The sequence below is a fragment of the Pagrus pagrus genome, assembly GCF_965226575.1.
Source record: "Pagrus pagrus genome assembly, chromosome: 7".
In the NCBI taxonomy this organism is placed as follows: domain Eukaryota; kingdom Metazoa; phylum Chordata; class Actinopteri; order Spariformes; family Sparidae; genus Pagrus; species Pagrus pagrus.
Window position 1 is genome coordinate 29224506 of NC_140191.1, and position 26431 is coordinate 29250936.

The 26431-nt window shown below is 41.3% G+C and overlaps 1 protein-coding gene across 3 annotated transcripts in view; it reads left to right on the top strand.

The window, feature by feature from the left end:
• cdk14 (cyclin dependent kinase 14) overlaps window positions 1–26431 on the top strand; it is a 192045-nt gene that overhangs the window by 34780 nt on the left and 130834 nt on the right. The window contains exons 1-2 of one of the 3 annotated variants that reach the window (XM_084358546.1): window positions 10231–10379; window positions 25134–25379. In XM_084358546.1, coding sequence (XP_084214672.1) covers window positions 25149–25379 — 231 coding nt within the window. In that variant the 5' untranslated portion in view covers window positions 10231–10379; window positions 25134–25148. Of the gene's footprint in view, window positions 1–10230; window positions 10402–25133; window positions 25380–26431 lie in introns of those variants that run through there. The other 2 variants (XM_084358545.1, XM_084358544.1) reach the window with 2 other exon arrangements.

A 26431-nucleotide genomic window follows, 5' to 3' on the forward strand; every position in this document is an offset into this window, starting at 1 on the left:
TGGGATTGTACAGTATAGTGCAGGATGATAAGAACGTTGAATGATTTCATGTGCCAAGAAAGTAACAAACTCATTCATGAAGTCGTTGTCTGCCTGTCAGCACCTTTGTAGCCTCCTGCCTGGTTTGTGTCGTGTGTCAGCTGACTATTAGTTAAAGTGCTGCTGAAGGGTTCGTGGTCACTGACACTTGTTGTACAAATACCACAAATATGTTGTACAAATATGATTTCAGTTCGGTCTTGAAATTCATGCAGAAATGTATTCACGGTCTTTAAAGGCTCATTTTACCAACCTGTAGGAGACTCATTGCCATCTGCTGGCCGAGCTGAGCCTTAATCCTGTCTATACTTTCTGTCAATGCGTCACCATTTACAGCACTGATTAGCAGCCAGTACACAACAACCCTTAACATTTGTCTCATCCAGAGCAGCTCTTGCCATTATCTCAACGTGTCTGACAGTGATGCCTTCAGCGTACAGTCTGCTTGACTGATTTCTACAATGAAGGCTGTGTGGCACATTTTTGTTAGCATCAGTGCCCCCACAGCCAAGTTTTCTCCTTTTCTTAAGTCTTAAAAGCCTCAAGGCTACATGAAGTGAAGAGTCAAGCCAAGGTCAATCCAGCTTTAGAAGTCACACTTTTACAGCAGCATACGCTTTGAGACTTTGGCACTTTGTGCAGGTTCTCTACAGTAAAATGTAAGCACTAATCTGAGGGCCTGGAGCAGTGTGCTTAGTGATGAATAGGGATTATGGTGCTTCTTTAAATTCTGCAGCGGCTCCTGTCTGTTTCATGTGCTCGTGTTGTATCATCCTGCTGATTTGCATTCTGATGCTCGTCAGCAGCACAAAGCTGCAGTTTATCCCTCACGGCGAGCAAACAGCAGACTGATGAGCTGTTTGACCACCACTATGAAGAAGTAATTGTCTCAAGGCTCATCCCTGAGGCCAACCTATTGTTTTATGAATTAGCCCTAAATTAATTGCAACACTGATCTCGGGAGACAAAATGTTTTCCAATAAGCAGTTTTATTTGTGATGGCTGTGTGTGTGTGTGTGTTTGTGATTTGGTCTGCTCTGGTATTGATCTGCAGGGGCCCAGTGGTGGCGGACAATGTCGAGCGCACTGCAGAATATCAATGACAGAGTGATGGAGGGGCAACATGGAGGCTCTCTTTCTTCTGGAGAGAAGCCAGAGGCATCAGCAGGATCCTAAATCCTAACACAGGCAGTGGGAGGGAAGGACCGCGCACAGATGTGCTATCCGAGTTGAAGGGGAAATGAGGCCAGGGACGGGTGTGAATATCACCGAACATTTGTCCACATGCACAAGCACACATGCGCACATAAACACACACAGACACAGAAACCTATATAAACAGCTGGAGTGCTCAGAACAGCAGCTGGGTGCTTCATCCTCTCTAGGTCATTCAGTTCTCCGTCATGGCCACCGTTAAGTGGATATGGTGCTTCTGCGGCATTATTCGCTTTTGTCCTTGTCAATCGATCGGCACTTTTCTCCGAGAGGTAAGAGCCGGTTTGTTGTGTTTGGGCTTTTTTTTTTTTTAATTGACGAGGAGGAGTCAAGGTCAGCAGCAGGGAGAAACTCACTGCTGCATATTCTCTGTAGCTTTTCAGAGCTTCAGTTAGTCACACACTCTAAAGAGAATCTGGTGAAATGTGTTTCACAACTTAGTGTGTTGGTGCCAGTGCAGGGTGTACAGCCAATTACACCATGCATCAGCTCTGAGTGTGAACACACTCGGCTCATTTTAATAGCCACCTGAGGCGGACCCCGCCACTCTGATCTCACTGTGGACTTTTCCCACTCAGGTTTATCTCCTGTTAGCTCAGTGTGAACGTGCAGCTGCTGTTCATGTGATGTGAGTAAAACAACTTTATTTTTCACATACATGTCACATTCAGTATAGTTTATATATACTTTTTACACCAACACAATAAAGTAATATTACACTCATGACACCTACTCCAACAGGATTATTATTTAAGAGGGAGGTAGATAATAAAACACCATTTATCCTTGGCATGTCCAGATCAATTAAATTAATGATCTGGGCGCCATTTGAGCCTTTGCCAGATTGCAGGTGGAACTTCAGTAAACCCTTCCATGAGGAAATCATGACATCAAATTGTTAATTTAATTTGATAAATAATTGATTATTATGACTACTTAAGTGGTTCCGAATTCCTATTGTTCCTTAAAGGTGTAATGTGTAAGAATTGGCCATCTGTCAAATTAATACTCAAAACAAATAGGGGGCAGCATATCACCAAATCAACCCCTGACTGCAGCTAACTGTAGCTGTCATAAGCTAGTTAGCTCAGTTAGTTGTTCAGCTAGCACTTCAGTGTGGGGGATTGTTAGTTTACACCGCTGGTAAGAACTTTGAATCTATGTAGTTCAATGCACATGTAGTCCGTCTCATCCCCACACCTAACCGACTGAATAGGTCGATTGCCCGTGACACCAAAATGATGTATATAACTGTTTCACAACGACATGAAGACTTTGAAATATAATTGTTGAGAGCAACAAGGAATAGGCGAACTGGACTTTGTCGTTACGTTGTGAACATTCATACTTTGGTTAGGCTAGGTCTAGGTTTGAGTTAGAATAATTAAGCTACGTGGTGACATAGAAGATACGTTACCTATGTGATGTACTTAAAGTGAGCTAACAGAATGATGACTTTTTTCCGCACAGGACAACTTTTGAACTGGATGTGGAATGGACTAAATGGTAAATGGACTTGTGTTTCTATGTCGCTCTTCCAGTCTACTGACGGCTCAAAGTGCCTTACAACACTTGCCACATTCACTCATTCACACACTGATGGGATCTCATTCCAGTCACAGACTCTTCCATGTCCAAGCACGGTTAGGACCCTGTCACGGAGAAACAGGAAGTTTAGAGGCGTCATCTGTCCTAGACATCCCTGCAACAATAAATGTAAATATGGGTCCTTATAAGCTGCTTGCAAAGAAGACCTATACAGCCATTTCTCTGCATGGTCCGTTAGTTAATGTAGCTAGCCCAGAGAGAATGTTAACCAGTTCTTGTGGGTTGTAGGAAGTAGAACTGTATGTTGGCATCTATCAGGTTATCAAAAACTTTGTCTACTTCTTTTGTTTTCTCACAGAACTAAAACTGCATGTTGAGCCTTCAACTAAATATGCTTGTGTGAAAAATACTGTTTCAAAATACAAAGGCTGTTTACAGTAGTGACATTCATACAATTCATAATGACCCCAAAGATCCCCACTCCAGAACAGACAAAAGATATATAAACAGCATACACACTGCCTTCTGCTAACGATCCCACAATGCAATCTGTCACATTTATAGATGCAAAGTCACAGATGTGCAACACAACAGCTGCAAAATGATGATTTAAAAGATGGAAAGTGATTGGTGCCTGACCCTACTGCTGCTTCCAGAACATCTTTCTGATATGAACTCTGCTTATTAAGTTAAAGTTGCACAGAAGTATTCGGAGAATCACATGATTTCACCAACCTCCACATAGTCCTACTATTATTTAAAGCCCCACTGGGTCACGTTTCAATGGAAGACATTTTGTCTTAGCAGGAAAAACACAGCTGTTTATGACTTTAATAATGACTCCATCTCATTTAGGTTGGCCAGGCCCAGTCCTGGTATTGTGCATGACTAAATGGGACGCTTAATGAAACTGTTAGCTACACCTTCACTTTTCTTGTTTTGACATGTTTGGATTTGACAACTGCTCATTTTTACTAATTGACAAGTTTTTCAGAATAGCAGTTGATGGTTATGTGAGAAAGATACAGAGAGAGAAATGACAATTTTTTTTTTAATAATGTAGACAGCATCCCACTGTGACACGTCACACTGTGTAGGATCATATTTTATAAACATAACAAGAAAAGAAATAGCAATTTGGTTATTCTAAACAAAAGAAGCACAAAATAACCAGTTGTCATTGAGAAGATGCACCCGCTGGGTGTCAGCCGGCTGCTAGGTTGCCATGATGATGGATGTAAACACATACACGATAGCCTCGTGCCGCATATTTTGGCGACTTATATCAATGTTTGGCACGATATATAAAGTTACATTAAACACTGTAATGTAATGTAACAATGAACAACAGCATTTTACTTTAGTTTACATTGTTGTTTAGCTGATGCAGTAAGAACAGAAACTGGACTAACCAAAATGACTGCCAAACTGTGGTCTTAATTTAAAAGTAAGTAAATCCAGTAATTAAAGGAAGAGCAGATACCAGTCGAATATTCTTGATAACAACACAACCGGTTGACTCCTTGCCTCAGCGCCGTCTAGCGGTTAGAATAGTCGACTAGTCTACCAGTTGGTGAAACCCCTACCACACATTCCTGACTCAAATGATGCACGAAAGTGAAAAATTGTGGTGTGGATAAACCTTAAGACTAACTTTGTTTAAAGTACAGCAGAGCACATGCAATCCTTGTATCTGTTTTCAGCACAACCAAACTAACTGCAAGCTTGTAGTGATGCTGTTTTGATTAAGAAAGTCAATAATTTCGATCATGCTATGAGCAGCAGTGGTCTGATCTCAAGCCAGTGATATACAATTACAGTCTAAATTGTGTCATAAATGGAGTTTGATAAATGAAAATCAGAGGGATGATTGATGATGGTAGGATTATTATAGAACCTTTTGAATGTCCACCAGAAAAACCAAACCAAAAAAACCAAAGCAGAAGTTGTTTAACGCTCCGGCTGTGTAACACGTGCTTTGCACCACAGGTGGATTGGACAGTAGGATGATATTGTGATATCCAGGTCAGAGAATTCATCAGTAATTTGTCATGGATGTGGATCAGGAGTTGGCTTCTATGATCATGTGACTTGGCTGCATGAATCCTATTACAAGGCTTACATAGGTCTGTTTGCAGCTGAAAGAAAGAATCTGCTGTACAAAAGCCCTGTGATGTCCCGAGAGCCAGCTGTGACTTCACTGTTCTGATGCTCATTTTACTTTTCAGTGATGTACAGTTACTTGTCACTTGAGCATGAACTTGTGGAAATACTCAACAAATCCCGATCTGGTGCAGGAATCTGTTTTTTATACAAACTGTTGCAGGGAAAAGCAATGCTATGTATTTTTTATGGTGTCATATGGTTATATTTGGGAGAAAAATTCCAAAAAGATATTTTTTCAGTATCAAAAGTTCACAAGTCCACATACTCTACAGGAATCGTTTCCCTTTTCTAAAAATGCCACATTTAAGAAAGAAAGTCAGAAATGTATCTCTTCACTAGTTCTCACATTGTGAGTGCTGCTACAGAGTATGATATGAAATGATGCAGAATACAATTAGATAGCATGTTTCTGCTGAAAATCTAATATGCTGTACCTCAGATTCACTCAGTATAATTGGCTGTGCACATTGCCCTCTGTGCCCTGGAACATGACCGGATCCACAAACTGGTGGTGACACACATATTTTTCAAAACATGAGGGTGATGTAAATGGATGACATGTCTCTGCCTCCGTCTTTTCTTTTTTCTTAGCAATTTAGTGCTACGATTCAGTGGATATTCATCACATATTCTGACACACGTCAGACTTTATATTGTTACATTGTACATATGCATTGTATATTGGCACCAAGACTTTGTTAGACTTATCTCACACTGTGTGACAATTAAATCTGCATTGTTGTTATTGTACAGTGAAGGTGCCATCAAAAAGACGAAATCTTACTGATGTAAAATTAGATAAAGTTTGATTCATAAAATGTCAGAAAATTGTGAAGATTCAGTGGATAACCCAAATGTTTTGTTTTGTCCACAACCCAAATATATTCAGCTTACTATTATAGAGAAGGAAAAAACAGGAACATTGACATTTTCTTTTGTTCCTTAGAAAAGGTTCTCAAAACGTATGAATAATTGTCAAAACAGATGCTGCTTAATTTAAAAGTTGACGACCGATCGATGAAGTGGTTAATCATGGCAGCACTAGATAGCACTAAAAGCAGACACTAACAGTAAAATGATAAAAGTACTCTGGTCCTCTTTTGATATCTTCTTGTTTTTAACCACAGGCAACAGTATCAGATAGTCAGACAGTCACAGGACTTAAAGCAGACTGCATGAAGTGAGAGCAGACACACATAAAAAACACATCACTGTTCAGTCTGAGCTCTGGGTTACCAACCATCTGGACCAAATTCCACTGAAATTAGGCTCTGATAGATAAATCAATATGAGTCTCCTGCCACCCTGGCCACTGTTTAATGAGACTACGTCTCAGCTGCTGAAATATGTGCAGCCTTTGGCCTGACTGTTTAACACTTTCTCTTCAGCAGCTATCACACTACTGTGTCTCTTACTTTAAGCCAGTTTAGTATGTTTATCAATGTTAGTGGGTGATTAAACAGTCACAGATGTATGCTGTGTGGAGTAATATGCTTTGATTACATAGATATAGTGCCTGATTCCATACTCAGATTAGGGAATGTTGACAGACGTCACTGTTGGTGTTTGCAATCTGAAAGTCACTGTTTAAAACCCATTTATTATAATAATAAAGTACAGCAAGAATGACTGGAGACAGGGGGAATAGCTACCCTGGCTCTGTCCAAAGGCGACAAAATATATATTTGTACAGTAGTATGTCAAAAATTGCCAGTTTGTTGTTTTGCAGTAGCCTATCATGCACCTTTTTTGCCGAAGTATACATACACCCGATACAATGAGCGAGCATGTCATTCAGAAACCCTGGTGTCAGGCTTACAGCAGATTTTGGCCTTGATAAGGTCTGGCTCACAGTCAGCAGTCCAGTTCATCTCAAAGGTATTGGATGAGGTTCAGGTCAGGACAGGGGTAGTGTTTCTGTATGGAGCTGGCTTTGTGAATGGGCAGCTGTGACTCAGGCAGAGTGGTCGCTCACTAGCTGAAGGGTTGGTGGTTCGATTCCCGGATCCTGCAGTCTGTGTGTTGAAGTGTCCTTGGGCAAGATACTGAACCCCAAATTGCTCTGATGGCTGTTCCATCAGTGTGTTTGTGCATATAAATGGTTATATGCTATGCTATGTAAATGGTTTGTCTCAAGTTATTGCTGTCAATGAGCAGCGATGCCTTGCATGGTAGCCTCTGCCACGAATGTGTGTGTGAATTTCCGACTTGTGTTTTAAAGTGCTTTGAGTGGCTGATAAGACGATAAATTAGCTATATAAATACAGTTAAATACCATTTATCATGCTGAAACAGGAAATGGACAAGCATAGCCACAGAGCCATATCGCGCATTTCACATTTTGATTTGGGGACCTCCCTTTACATATTAAAAGCACTGACAGTGGGTGGCTGTACTGTGTATACAGTATACAGTATGAGAAACCAATAAAATATTGTGTTCTTGACAGATTTTTAGTTCAGTTTTAATTCCTCTTTTAGTGCGTTAAAAAGTGTATTTCAGTGTCTGGTTTGTGTCCACATGTAATGTAACTTCTCCGTCTGGTTCCACTTCTCATTCTCTGCTCATCACATCCAGGCAGCTGTTTATCATCTCTGCCTTGTTTCACCCCTTACCCCCTGATGCAACCCCAGTCACCCCAGTGGCCTGTATACAGTGTGTGTGTGTGTGTGTGTGTGTGTGTGTGTGTGTGTGTGTGTTAATCTGCTTCCGGACCAGAGTTGGGAGGGCTTTTTGTGTGCAACACTGAATAATAAATGACCTACAGGCTATTCCCCCCATACTATTGTGCAACTCGCTTGCACACATGTGAACCCTTTGTTTGTTTGTGTGTGTGTGTGTGTGTAAATGTGAAAGTATGTACAGGCTTGAATCCAGTTAATATGCAAATAATCACCTCTTCAGTTTTTCAGCGTTTGCACTGATCACTGTCTGCTGTGGCTTGGAAATCGACTGCGGTATAAATCCAGTCCGAGCCATCATATTGTGAATTTCACACCTTCCTGCCTCACTACAACACAATAGACATGGTGTGTTTCCTGTAGCAACAAGCCTGTCAGTCAAGGTCATCCCTGACGGAGAGAAAGAGGGAGGAAGGAAAAAATAGGCAAAGTGAGGCTGAGTGAGAGTGTGAACAAAGGAGAAGTCTCCTCTATCTGATGATTTGTATTTTGTTGCGTGACGGAGCGTGACATGATTTGGGAGGCAGCCTCTCCTCCCTGTGGACTGACAATACTGATGAATTTAGGAAACAGGTTATGGAGATGTACTCAAAATACAAATTGTGACACACACATTGCTCCCACACTACTCTTAAATACAGTTATATTTAAATTATCCTCCTATCTTATCCTATCTTTATCACTGGTGTTAATCACTTACTGCGGTGGTGCACACATTCATCTGTCTTCACCTAGTGGTTGTTAGGAGAAATGCCACTGTCGTAAGATAACACCTTGTATTCTCTCTGCAGTGCTGCTGGACTGCAAGAAGAAAGATCCCTGTTAAATAGGGACGCACAGCAGATATTTTTTCAGCTGATACTGAATTACTTGCTTCTCATGGCTGATATCAATGAGATTAGTTATAATTTGACATGTCTTTATTTTAAAAAGAAGTTCCTAACCTGTAGTTTATGCACACCGGGTAAGAGAGGCTAAAGAAGTCCCCTTGAGGGCCATAGTGGACTGAATAAATTAAAGGTTTGAACAGCTCTCAGCACTCTCAGACTCCCAGCCAAGACTCCCGCACAGTCTGTGAGTCTGCAAGAGCGAGGAAGTCCATCCAGAACATGTGGATGTAGCTTTCTTCTTCTTTTTCCGCACCTTCTCCTACTTCTGTTCTGTGATTACTGGCAGATTGTAAACCAATTTAAATGTACATACTGTACCAGAGTCAATGAAAGCAGTTTGGCTGCTGATAGCCAATAATGTACATTTTCTATTAACAAACCAATAGTTCATAGCATCCCTACTGTTATACATGCTGTATTACACAGTTATATTGTGGTGATGGCCTAACCTCCAAGATATTTAAGTTAATCTGTAATGGAGCCAGACTTTATGGTATTACAAGCAAATAACTGGTTCAACTTAACTCCCTTAGTTACTTTCTGACAGGAGAAGGGTTGCAGAATACCGGTTTGAAGGTATAACGTGGTATGATAATAAATGTTCATGTTTCAGTAATAGCTATCACTGTCCCTGCTAGTATCAATGCTATTTGTATCCATGCTCATATCCATGCTAATGATGTTAATCATGCTGAAACAGCAGTCTGCTAGGCATGGTATAACATCTGACTATCAACCACACTGTTAAACAGGAAGAAACTCTGGCTGACTCTCCAGTCAGCAGACCTGTGCTCAGCAGCGCTCAGTCATCTGCCTCCATCATGTTTACAAATCTACTGTGGAATGTGAGCAGAACGTGTTAAGTGATGGAAGGTCACAGGGAGTCTTTATCTTTTTTTTCTATAATTAATTGATAGAAATGAATGTGTTATATTGACAGCTCTAGTTTTTTTATATTATGATTTTACTTTTTGCATGGAGGAGGCAATGAAATCTATTATGTGATATCAATAATATATATTATGACCTACATTGTGTGTGATGTAAATGACAGTGCGCATGTGTGATGGGAGCAATCTTCGAAAGAGGAAAAACACATTTTACTGATCAAGGACGTGGCATTATTCCAAACATAGGTTACGGATGATGAGGAAGGTTTAATGAATACATCCGTCTGTGTTCTTGTTTGATGCTATCTTAGCATGTTCAAGCAAAACTGAATGATTTGGGCTGGCCTTACACCAAGGTTCCACATTTCGTCTGTGGTGCTGCAGCCCAGAGAGGCAGATAAAAAAAAGAAGATGAAAAAAACAGTCACACAGCTCGTCTTAGCTCAGCTCTGCTCAGACTCACACTCGTTCATGTCGTGGCTACATCACTGTAGCATCAGCTGCTAGCTGCTGCTGCTGCAGACACTGTTTGCTTCCTTAAACTCCTCTGGGCTGTACCATCTCAGTTGAGCGGGGGGTCCTCTAGGGTTTCAGAATCTCCTCTAAGGTGGACCTTTTTTCTCCCATCTGCTGCATCGCACCCAATCCTCACCCCGCCGATCCCTCACCCCTCCCTGTCCCTCATGAGCCACGAGCTCACAGCTTCGCGGGGCTGTCAGCCAGAAACAACCCAGCCTCCTAATAACCCCCGCCGCCTCAGATTTCACTCCCCCCTCTGCTCATAGTACAATCTCATCATTTCCAGCTTGCGAAGGGAGCGGAAGAGAGGGAAGAGAGAGAGAGGGTGAGAGAGAGAGAGAGAGAGAGGGAGGGAAGGAGATGTTTTGAGCTGGTTTGCAGGGAGGGAGATTGGCCTGAATGCGTTCTGTCTGCTCTTCAGAGGCATCCAGGTGAGCTGTTTCCTCCTGGAAGGTAAGAAGAAGACTGAGATTGGTGCTTATTTTTCTCCTGCATCCATTGTCATCACCCCCCATCCCCGTCTTCTTCCCTTGTTTCAGACACATCGCTTCTGTTAATGTGTGTGTGTGTGTGTGGTGGAGCATGAATAGTATTCCCCAGACATGGCAGACACACAGGTAATATTGTACGAGGCGATGTGCAGATGTGCAGGCATGCTACATTTATGAGGCAGATATGGATTGTACATACGTGCATGCATGGTGTGTGTATGCTTCTCAGTGGACGGCCCACCTGAGTCTCAGTGCGTCTCAATGGTAAGGATGTGACGAGAGACTCCGGGGATGGGAAGGAAGTAGCGGGAAAAAGGGAGAAGGCAGTGTGTGTGTGTGTGTGTGTGTGTGTGTTTGTATCTATTCAGCTTCATCTGCAGTTTTTGCAACAAAGTCTCAATAATGCCTCCAACATCATCAGCACTGTCAGACCCCCCCCCCCCCACTTGCCCTCCTCCACCACCACTACCACCAGTCCCCTCCGTGTTAATAGGTAGCATTTCCGTTGTGGTGGTGAAATGGGTGCTGATGTTTACTGGTCTAATGGACGGGATGTTCTGCTGCAGCATTTTTCTGCTCACTCTACAATATGTCGTCCCACTTCAGGCAAATGTGCAGCATGCTCGTCTTTTTCCGAGCCCAGAGGGATGGAATGTGGCCGCTGTGAGGAGAACGAGGAAGTGAGACAGGGACAGGCCTTTTACCATCTGTGGCAGCGTCTCGTGGACGCGTAATAAGGCTTTCTGCAGGGCCATATGCAGCTCCTTGGGAAGACAGCAGGCCAGGCTGTTAGAAAACAGAGAAAGAGGGAAGGAGGGCTGAAACTGGAGGAGTGCAGTATCAGGGTGTCATGTTTGAGAGAGGATAAGTGTTGTCAGGATACACGGCCAAATGTAGAGTAGTGTCCACTTCACTGACAGGCAACAAAGGCTCTTTTTGGCAGAGCTTCAAATCCAAAGCTTTCTTCAGTTCCTGCAAGTAAAGGAGTGTAAGCAAAGCCTGTCGTCCGCTGTGTTGAACACTTACTTTCTTTTACTTGGTCTTATCTTGTTTTGAGGTTGCTATCAAATCGGTAGCCTTGCAATGCCTGCCAGCAATCTTTTGCTTCTGTCATTGTGGCCTTGCAAAGCTCAGTATGCATTTGTGCAGGACAGATGTCATTTCAAGCAGGTTTTACAATAGCTAAGTCACAGTTCTTAGGCTTAAAGTAATAATCTGGAAGATTTTCATGTAAGTAAATATCGCCGAATGAGGTAACACAATAATGATTGAGCCTATGGCCCACTGATGAAAGCCCTTACATTTGCTGTAATACCAAAGATGTACACTGGGTGTCGGTGGCGACTTTCCACGGAAAATATCACAAGTAGCGCACAGTTTGTGTCGCGTTCACCCAGCAGTGGTTGGTCGGCCAGACAGAGCAGCTAGGTCAACAGTTTGGTTTGTCCTAGTCTCTGCTAGCGTTGGGAGTAAAGGATTAACGTTACTGTTAACAGTCATGGCCGAACAAACAAAGAGAAGACCGATAACAGCCAATGATGAAATGGAGGAATGAATGGAATGAAATGTTATGGAGGCATGGCAACGCTGCCAACTGCCAACTGACTGGCGTCACACAGGCAACACTTGATCTCTGGGAAGCAGTCAGGTCCAAAAATTCACCTGCAATTGCCGTTTCCGGAAATCTTGGAGATCGCCACATTAAGGAATCATTATCCTTCAAATAAACTTGGTTTATTTGAAGGATAGGAAGGAAGGAAGTGTTTATAACAGTTTTGCCATTCGAAAAATGTAGTCTCCTCCTTGCTGCTTCCCACAGTCTGCCTGATCTCTCTATTGGGGCTTTTCCGTACACGTGCCGGCTCGGCTTGACTCGGTTTGACTCAGCACATCAGCCCAGCATAGCAGGAATTTGCATTTCTATTACAACAAGGCTACCCACTTGAAGGTTTGTCCTTAACTGTTGACGTGCTTGTCTTGAATAGCGCTCAAAGAGGTGGCTGTAAAGGCTCTCCCTTCGTGCAGTATTACTGGAAAAATTCCTGCTTGCCGAGCTCCACCACTAATTCTGCGATAAACATGTTTAAATTCCTATAAATTCTTCACAATAACAATCCCATGGTATTAAATTATTTAAAAGCTTTTATTATGATGCAGGAAATGTTGGGCTTTCATCAGCCCAAACTCTGGAGACGGTCCATCTTGGCTGCGGCTCGGCATGGTTAAACTGATAATGGAAATGCATTTCAGCGTGGCACGATTTGACTCGGCAATAAGTGCCAGTGAAAAGCCCTACGTGATTTCTTCAAGAACTCCTTTGGGTATTTTTGTCGGCTTGGTGTGATGAATCACACCAGTGGCGAGGACTACTGTTTTTTTTTTTTTCAGCACCTCCTGCAGCCCGCACCGTTGAGCCTAAACACACTACCCTTACTTGAATGAATGGGAGGACTGGCATTTTCGACGCAACACCCAATTTGATCTGAATGAGGCCAAAGACCTGTAGGACTCTTACAGCAGACACAATGCTTTTATTCAGCTGCATTTCCCCAGAGTGGAGTCAATGGTACATGTTGTGATTCATATCAAGTGCCTACAAAATGAAGGTGTTTACTTAAGTGGCTGTTGTGTTAATGAGTCAGCAGTGAATGCCCAATTCGATCTGAAATCCACATCCAGGTAATGATATATTGTTATGCTGATTTCATGTGGACACTGAAAAATCTCAACATGAGATAAGAGATGGACCTTTCTATAACATAAGCACTATACGGCACTGCATCCTAATAGTTGTGAAAATGTGTTTTCATTTTGGATGCTACTGTAGGTCTGTCAGACTTGCATATATTATTTGACAACTTTCTGAAGGATTGTGATAAAATTGTATAGACATTCCATGGCTCCAAGAGGAGGTGTCTGGATTACTTAAAACCACCATGAGGTTGCCATTGTTATTTATTTATCTGAAATACAAACTAACTACTGAATGGATCGGCATTAGATTTGGTACAGTTATTCATGCTCCCCTCAGGATCAGTTGAAATAACCTCAAGGTTCTAGGTTCATTGTCATTCTACAACACAGGGTTGTACAACAAAACACGCCTTGTAGTCCCTTTATGCTGCAGAAGACAATATTTTCATGGTGTGTTGTGGAGTGTTGAGGATGGGTTCAGGAGTCTCTCAGTCTGAGGAGTGAAGCTGCTCTGTAGTTTGGTGGTACGGCAGCAGATACTTCTGTATCTTTAGTCAGATGGCAGCAGGATGAACAGACTGTGGCTTGTATCCTTTGGGCTCTGTGCAGACATCTCACATCACCAATGTCACTAATGCTCTGTAGATGGGTGTTGCTGGTCTTCTGTTAGATTTTAATCACCCACTGTAGAGCCTTCCTGTCCTGACTTGTATGATCCGTCTAACATTTCCTTGCTCAAAATTCCAACGTGTAAAATACTTCTTTGGTGCAAGGAACATCATTTTTTAAATATTCAGGTCACAGTGTGTGTCAGATCAGCCTGTGAGAACGATTGCTTAATGTCTAACGTACCATAACGCACAGCCCGATTATATCAACGTGGGTATCTTAACTTGGGCTCAGCATGAAATTTGAGCGATGTGGGCATTAGCAAGAAAGGAGGGGCTTCAATTTCTGAGTATGAAATGCGTTGTACGGTTGCATTTGTTGCTAACACATTTAATTAGCCAGCTCACATCAACAAATGCAAGTCTGACAAAGATGAATGGTACAGCAAAGGGCAAGTTAAATGCTATTTGTGTTTATGTTTCTGGGTTTTTCCTGTTTTTCTTTATTATGAATTTGAAACAATCACAGCATCAAATCAGACCTCAGATTCTCAGAGCAACACTAGTAACAAAGGGAGAAGTTTCTCTGCTTCCGGCTCAGGTTTCACAGCCTTATGTGATGGTGTTTTTGAGGATGAACAAGGCTAGAGGCTGCCAGGACTGGAAAGGACAGAAGTTGGTAAGGTGGAGGCTGAGGTAAGGAGCTGGGCACGTCACAGCCATTCTTCTGAGTGACTGTGTGCTCTCCTGAAGCTATAACTGCTGGGAAGCCAGCCAATTTACTCATTTATATGTCAACGCTTCCTATTCTCCAGAATCCCAATCAAAGGCATTGGCTGGCTGTACTAATCAGGAGCTAGAAGGCCTGGCTGAGTCACTAACTGGCCAGAACATTTCCTCCTCCAAAAAGTCTGCTGGACATCAGAAAGCTCCTTCACTCTGAGAGAAGAGGCTGGCTGGCATGGGAAAAATGTGTTAGGACTATATATATATATATATCATAATTATATCAATGTAGTGATATGAGACTATATATTGTCATATTTCGAATATTGTTATATGATGATATGTCATAACTGTTGTCTTGTCCTGATGTTAAAGGCTGCATTACAGTACAGTGATGTACATTTCTGAACTTCCCAGTCTATTCTACTTGTTCTAATGCTTTACTGACCTACCATTAGATCCACATTATTAGTGATTATTTATCAAATATCCTATTGTGTTAATATTTTGTGAAAGTACCAATAGTCATCCCTGCAATATTGTTGCATTATTGACATCAAGGTATTAAGTCAAAAATATAACAGTGATATTTGATGTTGTCGCCCAGTCCTAGCATTTATGAGGTGCTGTTGATATTTGATGATTCAATTGTCAATAAAATAGTTACATGCCAAAATTACATTGTTTGTCAAAAAAAAAACCTTGAAATATTATGTTTGCTGACTGTATATTGTAATGTAATCAAGGCAGCAACACAAGAGACTGTAAGTCTTGTATCATATGTATCAAAGCTGTACATGTAACCTGTATGGAGTGGAGGTGTGGATGTCAGTAAATAGATACATTTATAGACAGTAACCCAAATGGTGAGAAATACAACCACTCCAGCCTTCCTTTTACTTTACTTAACATGTTCAAACCAAGCAGCAACCACTATGGTTTGTAAATACAAAGTCAATACCATGAAGAAATGAGAGACACTTTCATCATCTCTAAATGGTGCGTCTAGTGGCCATTTTGGAAATTGTTCTTCCATGAAGTAGAGACTTAAGAGGACTTCTATTGGCACTTTTTGTTTCCATTACCATTTTAATTGTGCCGAGTTGAGCAAAGCCGGGTCTGGCATGGACTCTCTCCAGTAGGACCAAAGCATGCCCACCCTGCGTCCAAGTGACTGCAGTGATGTCTTGTGACCGTGGCCAACCGCGTTAGTACTTTCAGACATCTGTGTTAAGTTACTGTTTGTGAAAACCAAAGATTTCCTGATTTTGCTGTTTCATAGCAGCTTCTACATAACTAAATAACAGGAGACTTTTATTGTGAAGATTTTATAGGGAAGAATAAGCAGAGCTTTTCTATCAGCTATTCTTCAATATACTGCAGGAGGGAAGCATATTTACAGTGGCTGTGGCACCATATTTTGGCTTTGAGGAGTGGTTATTTGATAAGTGTTACAGCTAAATTTGGGTTTTCTGGCTATAGTAACTGACAAAATGGCAGTATGCATTCGATTAGTTATCCTTTTTAGTTTTTTTTTTAGAATCTGTCCTGTTCACATCATGCCAGTCTCCACAGGATATTAATAATGCAACATCCTTCACAAATAGAATATTATAATGTGTCTTTTCAAAAAGTACCTTCTTTGTGAGATGCCGTTCATTCTTGAAAGTAGCTGTCTTGCCACTGTAGGTTTCTGTGGATTGAACTAATTAAAGAAAAGTCACATTGGCTTTGACAGGAGGCCAACAGAACTCAAGGATATGGGAAACTAAGTTGGTCTGTGCCAAAAAGGAAAATGTATTTCATTACGAAATTAGGATGAAAAAATATTAAAATGTGCAGAATAATAAATCATGTTCCAGTTGCAACCAAGCACAAACCTTGTATTTTGCCTGACCACATCTAAAGGCAAAGGTTTATAGCTGTTCCAAAGGGTAATGGCCAAAGGTAGTGTGGAACAGCACCAGTTGTCAGAATAAGATGCTTGCAGTTAATGTTTCTGCAAACCACAGATTCAATTAAATTCCATTTGTACTTGTTGTACGTATATTGACATTTCTACAATACATATGATGTTCAGATTGCATGTGTATAAGCTGAGGGGGTGGTGGTAGAGTTACAGATGAGAAGGCTGTGAGGCTGCTGACCACTGTTCGAGACTGCGTTTCAACATTTGTGAGTCTGAAACCACTGGTATTTGTTAGATGTTGCAACATTTCCAGCCATGTTTATGGCAACAAAACTAGATATTATAAGCCAATATATGATCTTTTCCTAACACTAAAAAATTGTTTTCTTGTGCCTAAACCTAACCAGTGCATGGGCACAGCACTGTCAAAATATAACATTGAAAACTTAACCTAAATAAACATAAAGTTGGCATAAAGACAATACATAAAAAACAATGTCAGCATTTTTAAGCGACTTTGGTTGGATGGAAATACTTGCATCAGGATTCAAATGTTCACATAAGGATGCACACAATCAGACAGTCTTCCCTCAAAGAGATTCATGGTGTTTAACATATAAAGTGACGAGAGAGTACGATGTACAGTATGAAGGATGAAAAAAGAGAGCTTGAGAGAGAAGTTCAAACCCTGCCTTTCTTTTCCCCCTCTGGCTGTTCTTACCAGATTGTCAGTTTTGATGCCCAATTTCTAATGCAGGAAAGGTGTTAGAGGAGTTTGTTTCAGACACTTTTCGGTTATGCAAGACAAATTTAATTTGAAGCAAACTTGCGCCTTAAGCGTCACTGTGGTAGCTCACCCAATTGACCATGTGCCCCATGTACCGAGGCTGATTCCTTAACAGCGTCCTGGGTTTCATTCCAACCTGCGGCCCATTGCTGTGTGTCTTTCCACCTCTGTCTCCCCACTTTCCTGTCCGGCTACAGCTGTCCTATCCAATAAAAGCTAGAAAAAACCCTTAAAATAATGATCTTAAAAAGAAAAAAAAACTTTCTCCTTTAAAGTGAAAAACAGACAAGCCTCCTCCTTCCCCCTAGTGTCTCCAATTAGTAATGTTTTCACTGCTGTCACAAAGACGAACAGATTGCTTTCCATTTTCCTCAGAGTAGCAACTAGGAACTGCACAGGACAAAACATGAGTTTATTCCATCATTAAGTCTATAACGGAGACGTGAAAGCAGACAGAAATGATGCCAGGCTGCCAGCCTGACTGGATCACCCATCAGCCTTCACTTTCCCAAGGCATTTTTCACCCGATGGCAGACAATCTAAATGCAGATGGTGTCATTATTGTATAGCTATTACACTGATCAACAAACATATACTTAGTAATGATACGTTTGAGTAAATAACTTGTCAGTTGCCAGGTTAAGGACCACTACAGCAGCTAAGGAGTCATAGATTCAGAGTTTAAGGAGAGTGAATGTCGGACTTCATTTAACATCACTCTCCTCCCCTTCACTATGGGAAAATTAGCTACCCTAACTCTAACCTGGTCAATAGCTGCTGTACAAACCTAAACAGGCTAGCAGCTATAACCTCATCTTTTAGCCATTTTAATTCCGGGGCTCACCTCGCCACTCACAAATGTTTCACCAAAACAAGTTCCCTGTAAGACTATCTAGGCTTTGTTCCGTTCAAGAAGATTGTGGTTGGTTTAAAGACATAACAACAAGCCACTGTGTTGTGTTGTGCACTGACACCGCGCTGTCGAGGTCTGGCTATGCAACACTGTCAGGAGTTGGTGGAGATCAAAACAGAGCCAAAGGGAGAGTGAATTTGGATAGCCAGACCATGACCCCAAATGAATGTGAATGCTAATGTGTGTGTATGCTGTAAGGGTTGTTGGGGTAACTAGGCAAATGTTAATGCCATATCAACTGTATGAGGTCTAAGGCCCCTTGCTCTGCTGAAAAAAACCCATCAGTACTATAAGTACCCCATTGTCGTTTGTCTGTCTGTCTTTTGAACCTTAACTTAAGTAGTCAGAGATGGAACAGATATGACTCTTACTGGAAGGTCACCATGCTGACATGTCAGCTTCTCCTTCAATCAGATATTCTCCGGTTAAACTGTGCATCATTTTGTGTCACTTCATCATTCCACCTCTGTTCATCCATCTACAGTTCAAATCTCTGTCAGCAAGCACTGAACAAGACATCACACAAAAAGCTGCTGTTTGAGGAGGCCCCAGCTATATTTAGTACATGCACACACACATATCTCTCATTCAAGAACACAGAAACAAAGGCTTTTGTGTCCAGACAGTGTGGACAGGAGGAGGATGAGGTGTTTTTTCCAGTCTCTCCTCTGGTGTATCGTCTCAGTATCGTCTTGAGCCCAGAATGATAAGCCCAGGCAAGCTGATAGCTCTGCTTTGTCTCAGTAAAATGGAAATGCGTTCACACAGTGGGTAGGCCCTGAATGTGGCCGAGTTAACATGGCTGATAACCCTGAGTAGTCAGAGCACATAAGTAGGCTTTATGGCTGATCGGTCTTTTATGGCCTCTATGGTCTTTGTCATACTTCAAGCTAATGTCATCAGTAACTACTCCTCTGGAGATAGTTGCATTAGTCTGGGCCTGCCCACTGTGTTACTGCTTACCTTTTTCCATTACTGTATGACAACTCAAAGATAAGATAAATCTTAAATGATCCCTGAGGGCCAATGGGGTCACTGCAGCCGCACAAAATAAATTATAGATAGGACAACAATGCAGTTTATTGCCGTTTGTTTATGTGTGTGCATGCGTGTGTTAGTGTATCAAAGTGGCGGTGGTGGTGGAGGGGGGTATTAGTGATTAAAGAGGCTGTCCTTCAACCAGAATCGATATGGTGTAATTGCATCCGCGGCGGGGTTTTCCTGTCTTGGGGGGCGTTCCAGTCCTGGCAACAGAGGAGAGCCAGATGCAGCAGCCAATCCACATGCTGCCACGAACTATTGAGCGCAGTCGGCTTTAACGTCATCTGTGCACTTGCATGTGAATGTTTACACTCTTATAATTTCACATTATAATAACATAATCTTGTTCACTTAAAGCTGCAGTTTTTTTCTCTTTCTATTTTCAATGCAGTGAAGTTGCAGGATGTAAAACCAAAACAATGAGCTGACAGAAGCTATTACGCACAGCGGAGGAGAAGTGTGGAGTCAGCTGACATATTGCTGTGTTTATTTTACCCAGTGTTTATGTGAAAATTATTTAGAAAATGATCAGAGCTTTAAGAATATTTGTCCTGAAATTTCTTTGAGCTTATCTACACATGCTCTATGCACACTACAATGCTGGCTACTGGAGCCATTTTTGAGATAATATTGCTACATTGCTCAGAGTTTATATGGAAGCAGAGATTAGAGAGTGTACTATATCTATCAGAGCTGCATCCAATAATCGATGAATTAATTAGCTGTCAATTGATAGCCAACTATTTTATAATCTATTTGAGTCAAATTCTCTGATTCCAGCTTCTCAACTGTGAATATTTTCTGGTTTCTTTACTCATCCATTACAGTAAACCAAATATGTTTAGATCAAATATCTTTTGTTGGACAACACAAGATATTTTATAGACATTGATTGACATTTTTGTACCATTTCTGACATTTCATAGACCGAACAACTAATTGATTAATCAATGAAATAATCGACACGTGGATGGACAATGAAAATAATGGTTAGTGGCTGCCCTAATATCCGTAGCACCATACTTCTTCACTTGACTTTACAGTAAGTGAAAAGTGACATGGATGGAGCAGTGAGATGTATATTTTTCTTTTATAGTAAAAAGTAGATAACAAGGGTCCAGTCGTGAGGAAATACATCAAAATGACACAAAAGACCATATCACCATATCAAGGGCCATCCCAAACCAGCTACTGTGGGATGTAATTGGACAGTAAAACCCTCCAACTACTCATACTTGGAAGCATTTGTGGGGGGTTGTGTAGGAAATACCATATGAATCGTATAAAAGTGCTGTTTTTCTATCGAGTAAACTTTTTTCATGCACATAAACCTCGCTACACTTTTTTCTACTGTCTTTTCATTGTAGGTTTAAAATCAAAACCTACAACTCAGTCCTTTCTCTGTCTTTATACCTTTTTGCTCCAAACACATATCAATGAATTTGAGAAGACTTTACCATAAGTTTTTGCATATATTGCTTGTTATAGATATTGCTATTATTGATATTGATACTGATATTAAAGTCTGTCAGTGGTCAGTGGTTATAGATGTTTCCTCCTATGGTGAATAGTCAATGCAAAGTGCCTTCCATAGCTGTTAGTTGAGTTTAAATATAGGTTGGTTTTAGAAAAGACCCTACTTTATGATGTTCCCAGGAATCACACAGGTCAGACTACAGAGGTTGACCTCTTTATCTCTGTGTGACTGTGTTTTCTGTATATGTGTGTATATGGACTCACTAGATCAGCTGTAGCAGTGAGGGTCTTGACTGAGGATCATAACTGGATAATCTCATCTCTGCCTGAGGATGCAATGTAGTAATTGCAGGCAGTGATGGCTTCACAATAATGAATAGACAATATTTGCCTATAAATGTTTGTTACTCACTGTTGTATGGTGGAGTGTGAGTGTAAGTAGACTTATGGGGCATGGAGGCCCAGTCTGTTATTTCCATCATGGTGCTTCTGTTAGTGAATGGTTGTGGATTAATAGGACTGCTGTCGTGAAATGTTGACGTGATGCTCTGGGGAAAATCTTCTGCCCTGTTTCAACCAAGTTGTAAACATACCGTGACGCTGCCCATTGGTTTGTGGACTACCATTTGGAAGTTTAGTGTTATGGCCATTGACTATCCTGGATCTGACCAAGAACTTAAGAACATGCCACAGCATATAGTCAGTCTCAAGGTAGACACGCCATAAAGCATACCCTGCTTTATCGTGTATTTTACTGTAAATGGGACCACAATTTACATCATGCTGTATTGAAGAAGACTTGAAACTAGCGATTGAAACCATAAACCATAAAGCAACCTGCTGGCCATGAGACAGAATGCCGATTTAAGACGCTTGTACCTTGGCTTCAATTTTTGGACCCGGAAGGTTCGTCCATATCTCTACACTGTCAATGGTTTCAACAATACAATACCCCTGTGCACAAAGCCAGCTCCATAAGGAAATGGCTTTCCCAATCTGCTGTGGAAGAACTTGACTGGCAGATATAGAGCGAGCCACTTAGGGATGAGCTGGAATAGAGATCTTATCAGTGATGGACCTCACTATGAGTGTGAGATGGGCTCTTCTTCAGACTGAAGTAGTCTGAAGAAGAGCTTTTGGCTCAAAATATAAAACAAAAAATCTGTATTACATGCCATGAAATAGCTAATGATTTTTTGGCATATCTTAATTGCTGAAATACCGTACCATGATGCCTGACACCTGTAATGTGATGTTCTCAGTGCTGGCTTGTGTCTGCAGAGCCCAGCACTGTGCAACGTCTCAGTGAGTTTTGGATCCACTTGAAAAATGAGAGTTTTCACCTTCTGGAGTTGATATGTCCCTGTCCTGTCCCTGTCTTGTTCCTGTGAGTCTAAAGCATCCACTGACAGCCAACAGATTTTTAAGGCTTCAAATTTTACACTGGTTTGTTCAATTTGTAAAGTTTTCTGTGGATTCAATATAAAAGATACAGGTGATGGATCCATTAATCTGTCTGTCCGTCCATCATGCCAGCCAGCCAGCCATCTCTCTGTGCATCCATTCCAACTTGCTTGTTCTGTTCAGGATCATTAGAGCATGAAAGTTAGCATGTCTTGCTTACAGGTGCCTCTATCTCTAAGAGATATTGTGAATCTAAGACTCAGTACACAGATTCATTGCCACAGAGCTTAACAAATCTGGGAATTTTACCAACTTGAAACAGTTTCCAACAACTGGTATCGCTATAGTAAATACAACCTTTTCCAAATCCAGGATCTTCCAGCTCCTCCAAGGGGATCCCCAATTGCTCCCTGGCCAGCTATCCTATGACTCACACATCACATAGGATTACCACTTCTGCAAATGATTATTTAGGTGTTATGCTAATGGCACATTTTACATATTTCACTCAAAACCACAAAGGAAGAAATGAAGAATCACAAAAGTCATCTTCTCGGAACCATGAATTTAGAAAATCCATGGACTAGATGTAGGGATGAGTAGTAATTTATAAGATCAATACTGATTCACGCAGAACGGTTCATTTACGGCAGTGTACAGTATATGTTGAGGAGTTGCCCTCTGTGAGCATGCAAACCAGCAACTGTAACCAAGCACAGGTGTGTTTTATCACGCTAGAGAAGAGAAAGAATGTAGCCAACAGGACGTATCATATTCCAAACACAATACTCAGCACAGAGGCTGTTCAGACCTCACAGCACACAACCAAAACAAGCTGCTGCTGTCATTCAAAACACACTGGTTTAGTAAGGTAGAGGTGTAGTATAGCAGTTTACCTATGAGCGTGACTATAAAGGATACTTTTGCACTTCCTAGGAAACACACACTTAAAGCAGGATGTCATGAACACCATTAGGCTGAGCTAGATTAGCTGACACATGACTATCATGTAATGTCCACTGGTGGAGGAAGTATTCAGCTCCTTTACACGAGTAAAAGTAGCACTACCATAGTATATAAATACTCTATTAGAAATAAAAGTCCTGCGTTCAGAATTGTTCTCAAAAGTAAGATAAGTGCACCTTATGCAAAACGACCCTTGTCCGTATTATTGGATTACTTTAAACGCTGCATAAACGTGCATTCAGCATTGTAATGTTGTAGCTGGTCGAGGAGCTAATGCAGGATTTTAGAAACTTGTCACTCTTCATCAGGAAGTAAAACTCTTATCTATTCCTAGTTCTGAAGAGCGCTGGTGACATTTTTGTCATTCTGTCTCGTCCCACAGACTTCAATGATTCTCTGACGTCGAGTGCTTGGAACACAAGCCTTGTTGAATACATTCTTCTCAGACACTCTCATCAACTATTGATGCTTTGTAGCGTGATAGGTCCTTAATGATGGTATTTGTATTTTTATTTATTATTTTTAGTGTATGTGCTGTTCCTGATGACAACAGCTGTCAATGAGAACATACTGGATATGTGTGGGACTCAAGTTTCTGACAGCTCGCCTGCCTCATTACCAAACTCCTCATTTCTTTTTGTTTGGCCTGCATCTTTCTTGTATGTATTTCTTGGCTCATTTGCTTTGACATATTCTTCTTTTACTCCTTCTGTTCGAATACTGAAAGTGTATTGACCTTTCAGGCCTTACTAACTTTGTCTCGAAATCTTGACAAAATGGCAGGATGGGTTATTTCATGTAGTTTTACACCTGGTTAACTCGGTACAGGGGTCATGGTTCAGTATGAGTTCGGTACAGCGGAAAAAAAGCAACAAAAAAATCCCAAATGCATGAGGCTAGGTTTCTTTACCATTATTTTCATTGGACAGTAGTATAAGTTGCATATTGTGCCAGCTCGTGTCCACTTAGCTCCACCTGAGACATTGGCACAGCCAATAATGCATTATAATCAGTAAACAGTGAATGTACACTCTCACATAGGTCATATTTTTATGCAGGGCTGATTACAAAAACCCAAATGTAAATGTGATACAAATGCAAAATTAATTTTATGAATTTTCCCACTAGCTCGTGTTTCTCATTAGAACTTACCATAGAAAATAACGCATCACCATGTCATCGTCTTATCTTATTGTGTCTACTTCTTCTGCTTTTGTTGTTTAATGGCATTTGGAAAACAGCTTTTAGATGCATTGCTGCCTCTAACTGGATCAGACTGGATCAGAACAGTTAGAATCTCGCCCATAGACTTATGCTCTCCGACGCTACATGTACCATTGGACCCCCAGTCAACTATATCAGGGTTATTACCATAGGTTGGCACATAATCATCATCACCATGATTGTCAACCAGACTATAAATCATTTTTAAGAAGTTTCCACACAGAGAAGGAAGCCTGTGCAGTGGGAAAGGCTCTGTTGTATCCAGTGGAACCTGGCCCTGTTCTGTTTTAAAGAACAAGCCAAAGACCTGCAAGATGACTCCTCCTTGTGTATGAGAGTAATTAGAAGTTCTTCCTGCAGGGGAGCCCAGGCCTAAATTATTAATCTGAAGGGAGCCGTGGCAAAACATGTCATGCTACCTGCGTCTTTTGTCCAACATGCACAGTCCATGGTGGAGGAGCAGCTGTTAAGGTGCTTTGTGTTGGAAAATAGATTTGGAGTGTGAAGGGCTGTGTGTGTGCCTGATGGACTTGTAGGAGACAGTAGCATAGTAGCATGTCTGCACATTTGTATGGATATGTAGATGTGTGTCAGAGATAAGGCGGAATTGTGTGAATGCAGTATGGGAACAGCAGCAGCAGCCGGCGGTGTGTGTGTGTGTGTGTGTGTGTGTGTGAGTGTGTGCAGCAGAGCCGACAGAGGATGGAGCTGTTTTGATCAGAGAAAAGAGAGATGGAGATAAAAAAGCTCTCATCCTAGCAGAGCGGTAGCAGCAAGGCTCTACAGGGAGGGAAGAGACTCAGGCTGACAGAGAGATGAAAAACAGGCAGGATCTGGAAGGCGGGGGCACAGTCAGTTTTTGGCTGAACACTGGTAATCACAGATGGATTTTTTTCTTTAATGCTCACTTTTATCTTCTCTCTCTTCTTCTCTTCCTTTTTGACAGATATGTGTCACAAAGATGTCCACACGCAGCTGCCAGGGAACAGACTCGGTCATCAAGCCCCTGGACACCATCCCTGAGGACAAGAAGGTGAGAGTGCAGCGCACGCAGAGTGGCTTCGACCCATTCGAGAAGCCCGCCAGCCAGGTGAAGAGGGTCCACTCTGAGAACAATGCCTGCATCAATGCCAAGAGCTCTTCCGCTGGCAAGGAGTCACCCAAACTGCGTCGTCACTCCAGCCCTAGTTCTGTAAGTACACTTTTCACGTGCAGAGGAGAGAGCTGCAACTAACGATTATTCTAATTATCGATTAATCTGCTGATTATATAAACCATTTAGTGACTAATCATTTAAAAAAAAACAAAATCGGACAAATTAGCGCATAATGATGTGTTCTTTTGTCCAACCAGCAGTCCAAAGCCCACAGACTCTTCATTTACTTTCATTAATGACACAAAAAGCCGCAAGTCCTCACATCTAGAAGCTGGGATCAGCTGACATTTGACTTTTTGCTTAAAGAAATGACTTAAACAACGAATCGGTTATTACAATACTTTAATTTTCTTTCAATCAATCAGTTGATTTAATCGTCTTATCGTTGCAGCTCTTCTAAAGCCACACTAAAAAGTCTGTCATCCTTATCATTATGTTTGGCACCACATGGCATTTTTATAACTGAACACTTGGCAACCACCATCCAAAATCCTGCACCTGATTGTGAAGTCATTAGTAGCAAGAAAGTATCCTGGAAAAGTGTAACTAAGAGACCTATTCAACGTTGTTTAGCAGACAGGGGTCTTTCTAACCTCTGATTGCCTGGTGCTTACATCACCAGGGCCTGGCTACACAACTTTGATTGTAGCTTAGATCTGTTAAAAGCTCAAATCCCACATAGACCAGTTAGACAAAGCTGTCTAATCCTTGACTCTCTTAGAAAAACCTAAACCCAACCTATTTAACTAGTTGCCCTTTAACAACCTCATGCTAGCCCTTTGATTATTTTGTTAGCAGGCTAATTAGCCCTATCCTAAATTACAGTATGTCTGTTGCTCAGCACAAAATACTCTTATTTCATTAAAAAGTTATAACCCAGGCTTTTGATGCAGAGGGAAGTTATGAGAATCAAATATAAAATGACTTCTAAGATTAAAAAGGCACATTTTTGCTTCTGTACTTTTGTATCTATAAAGTTTATTTTTCAATTGTAAAAACTTAAATTTAAGAAGTGCGTTGTTTTAAAAATGCAAAACTCCAAAGCTTTACAGGTCAGACATAGGGAATGAAAAACCGTAGGGAATGAC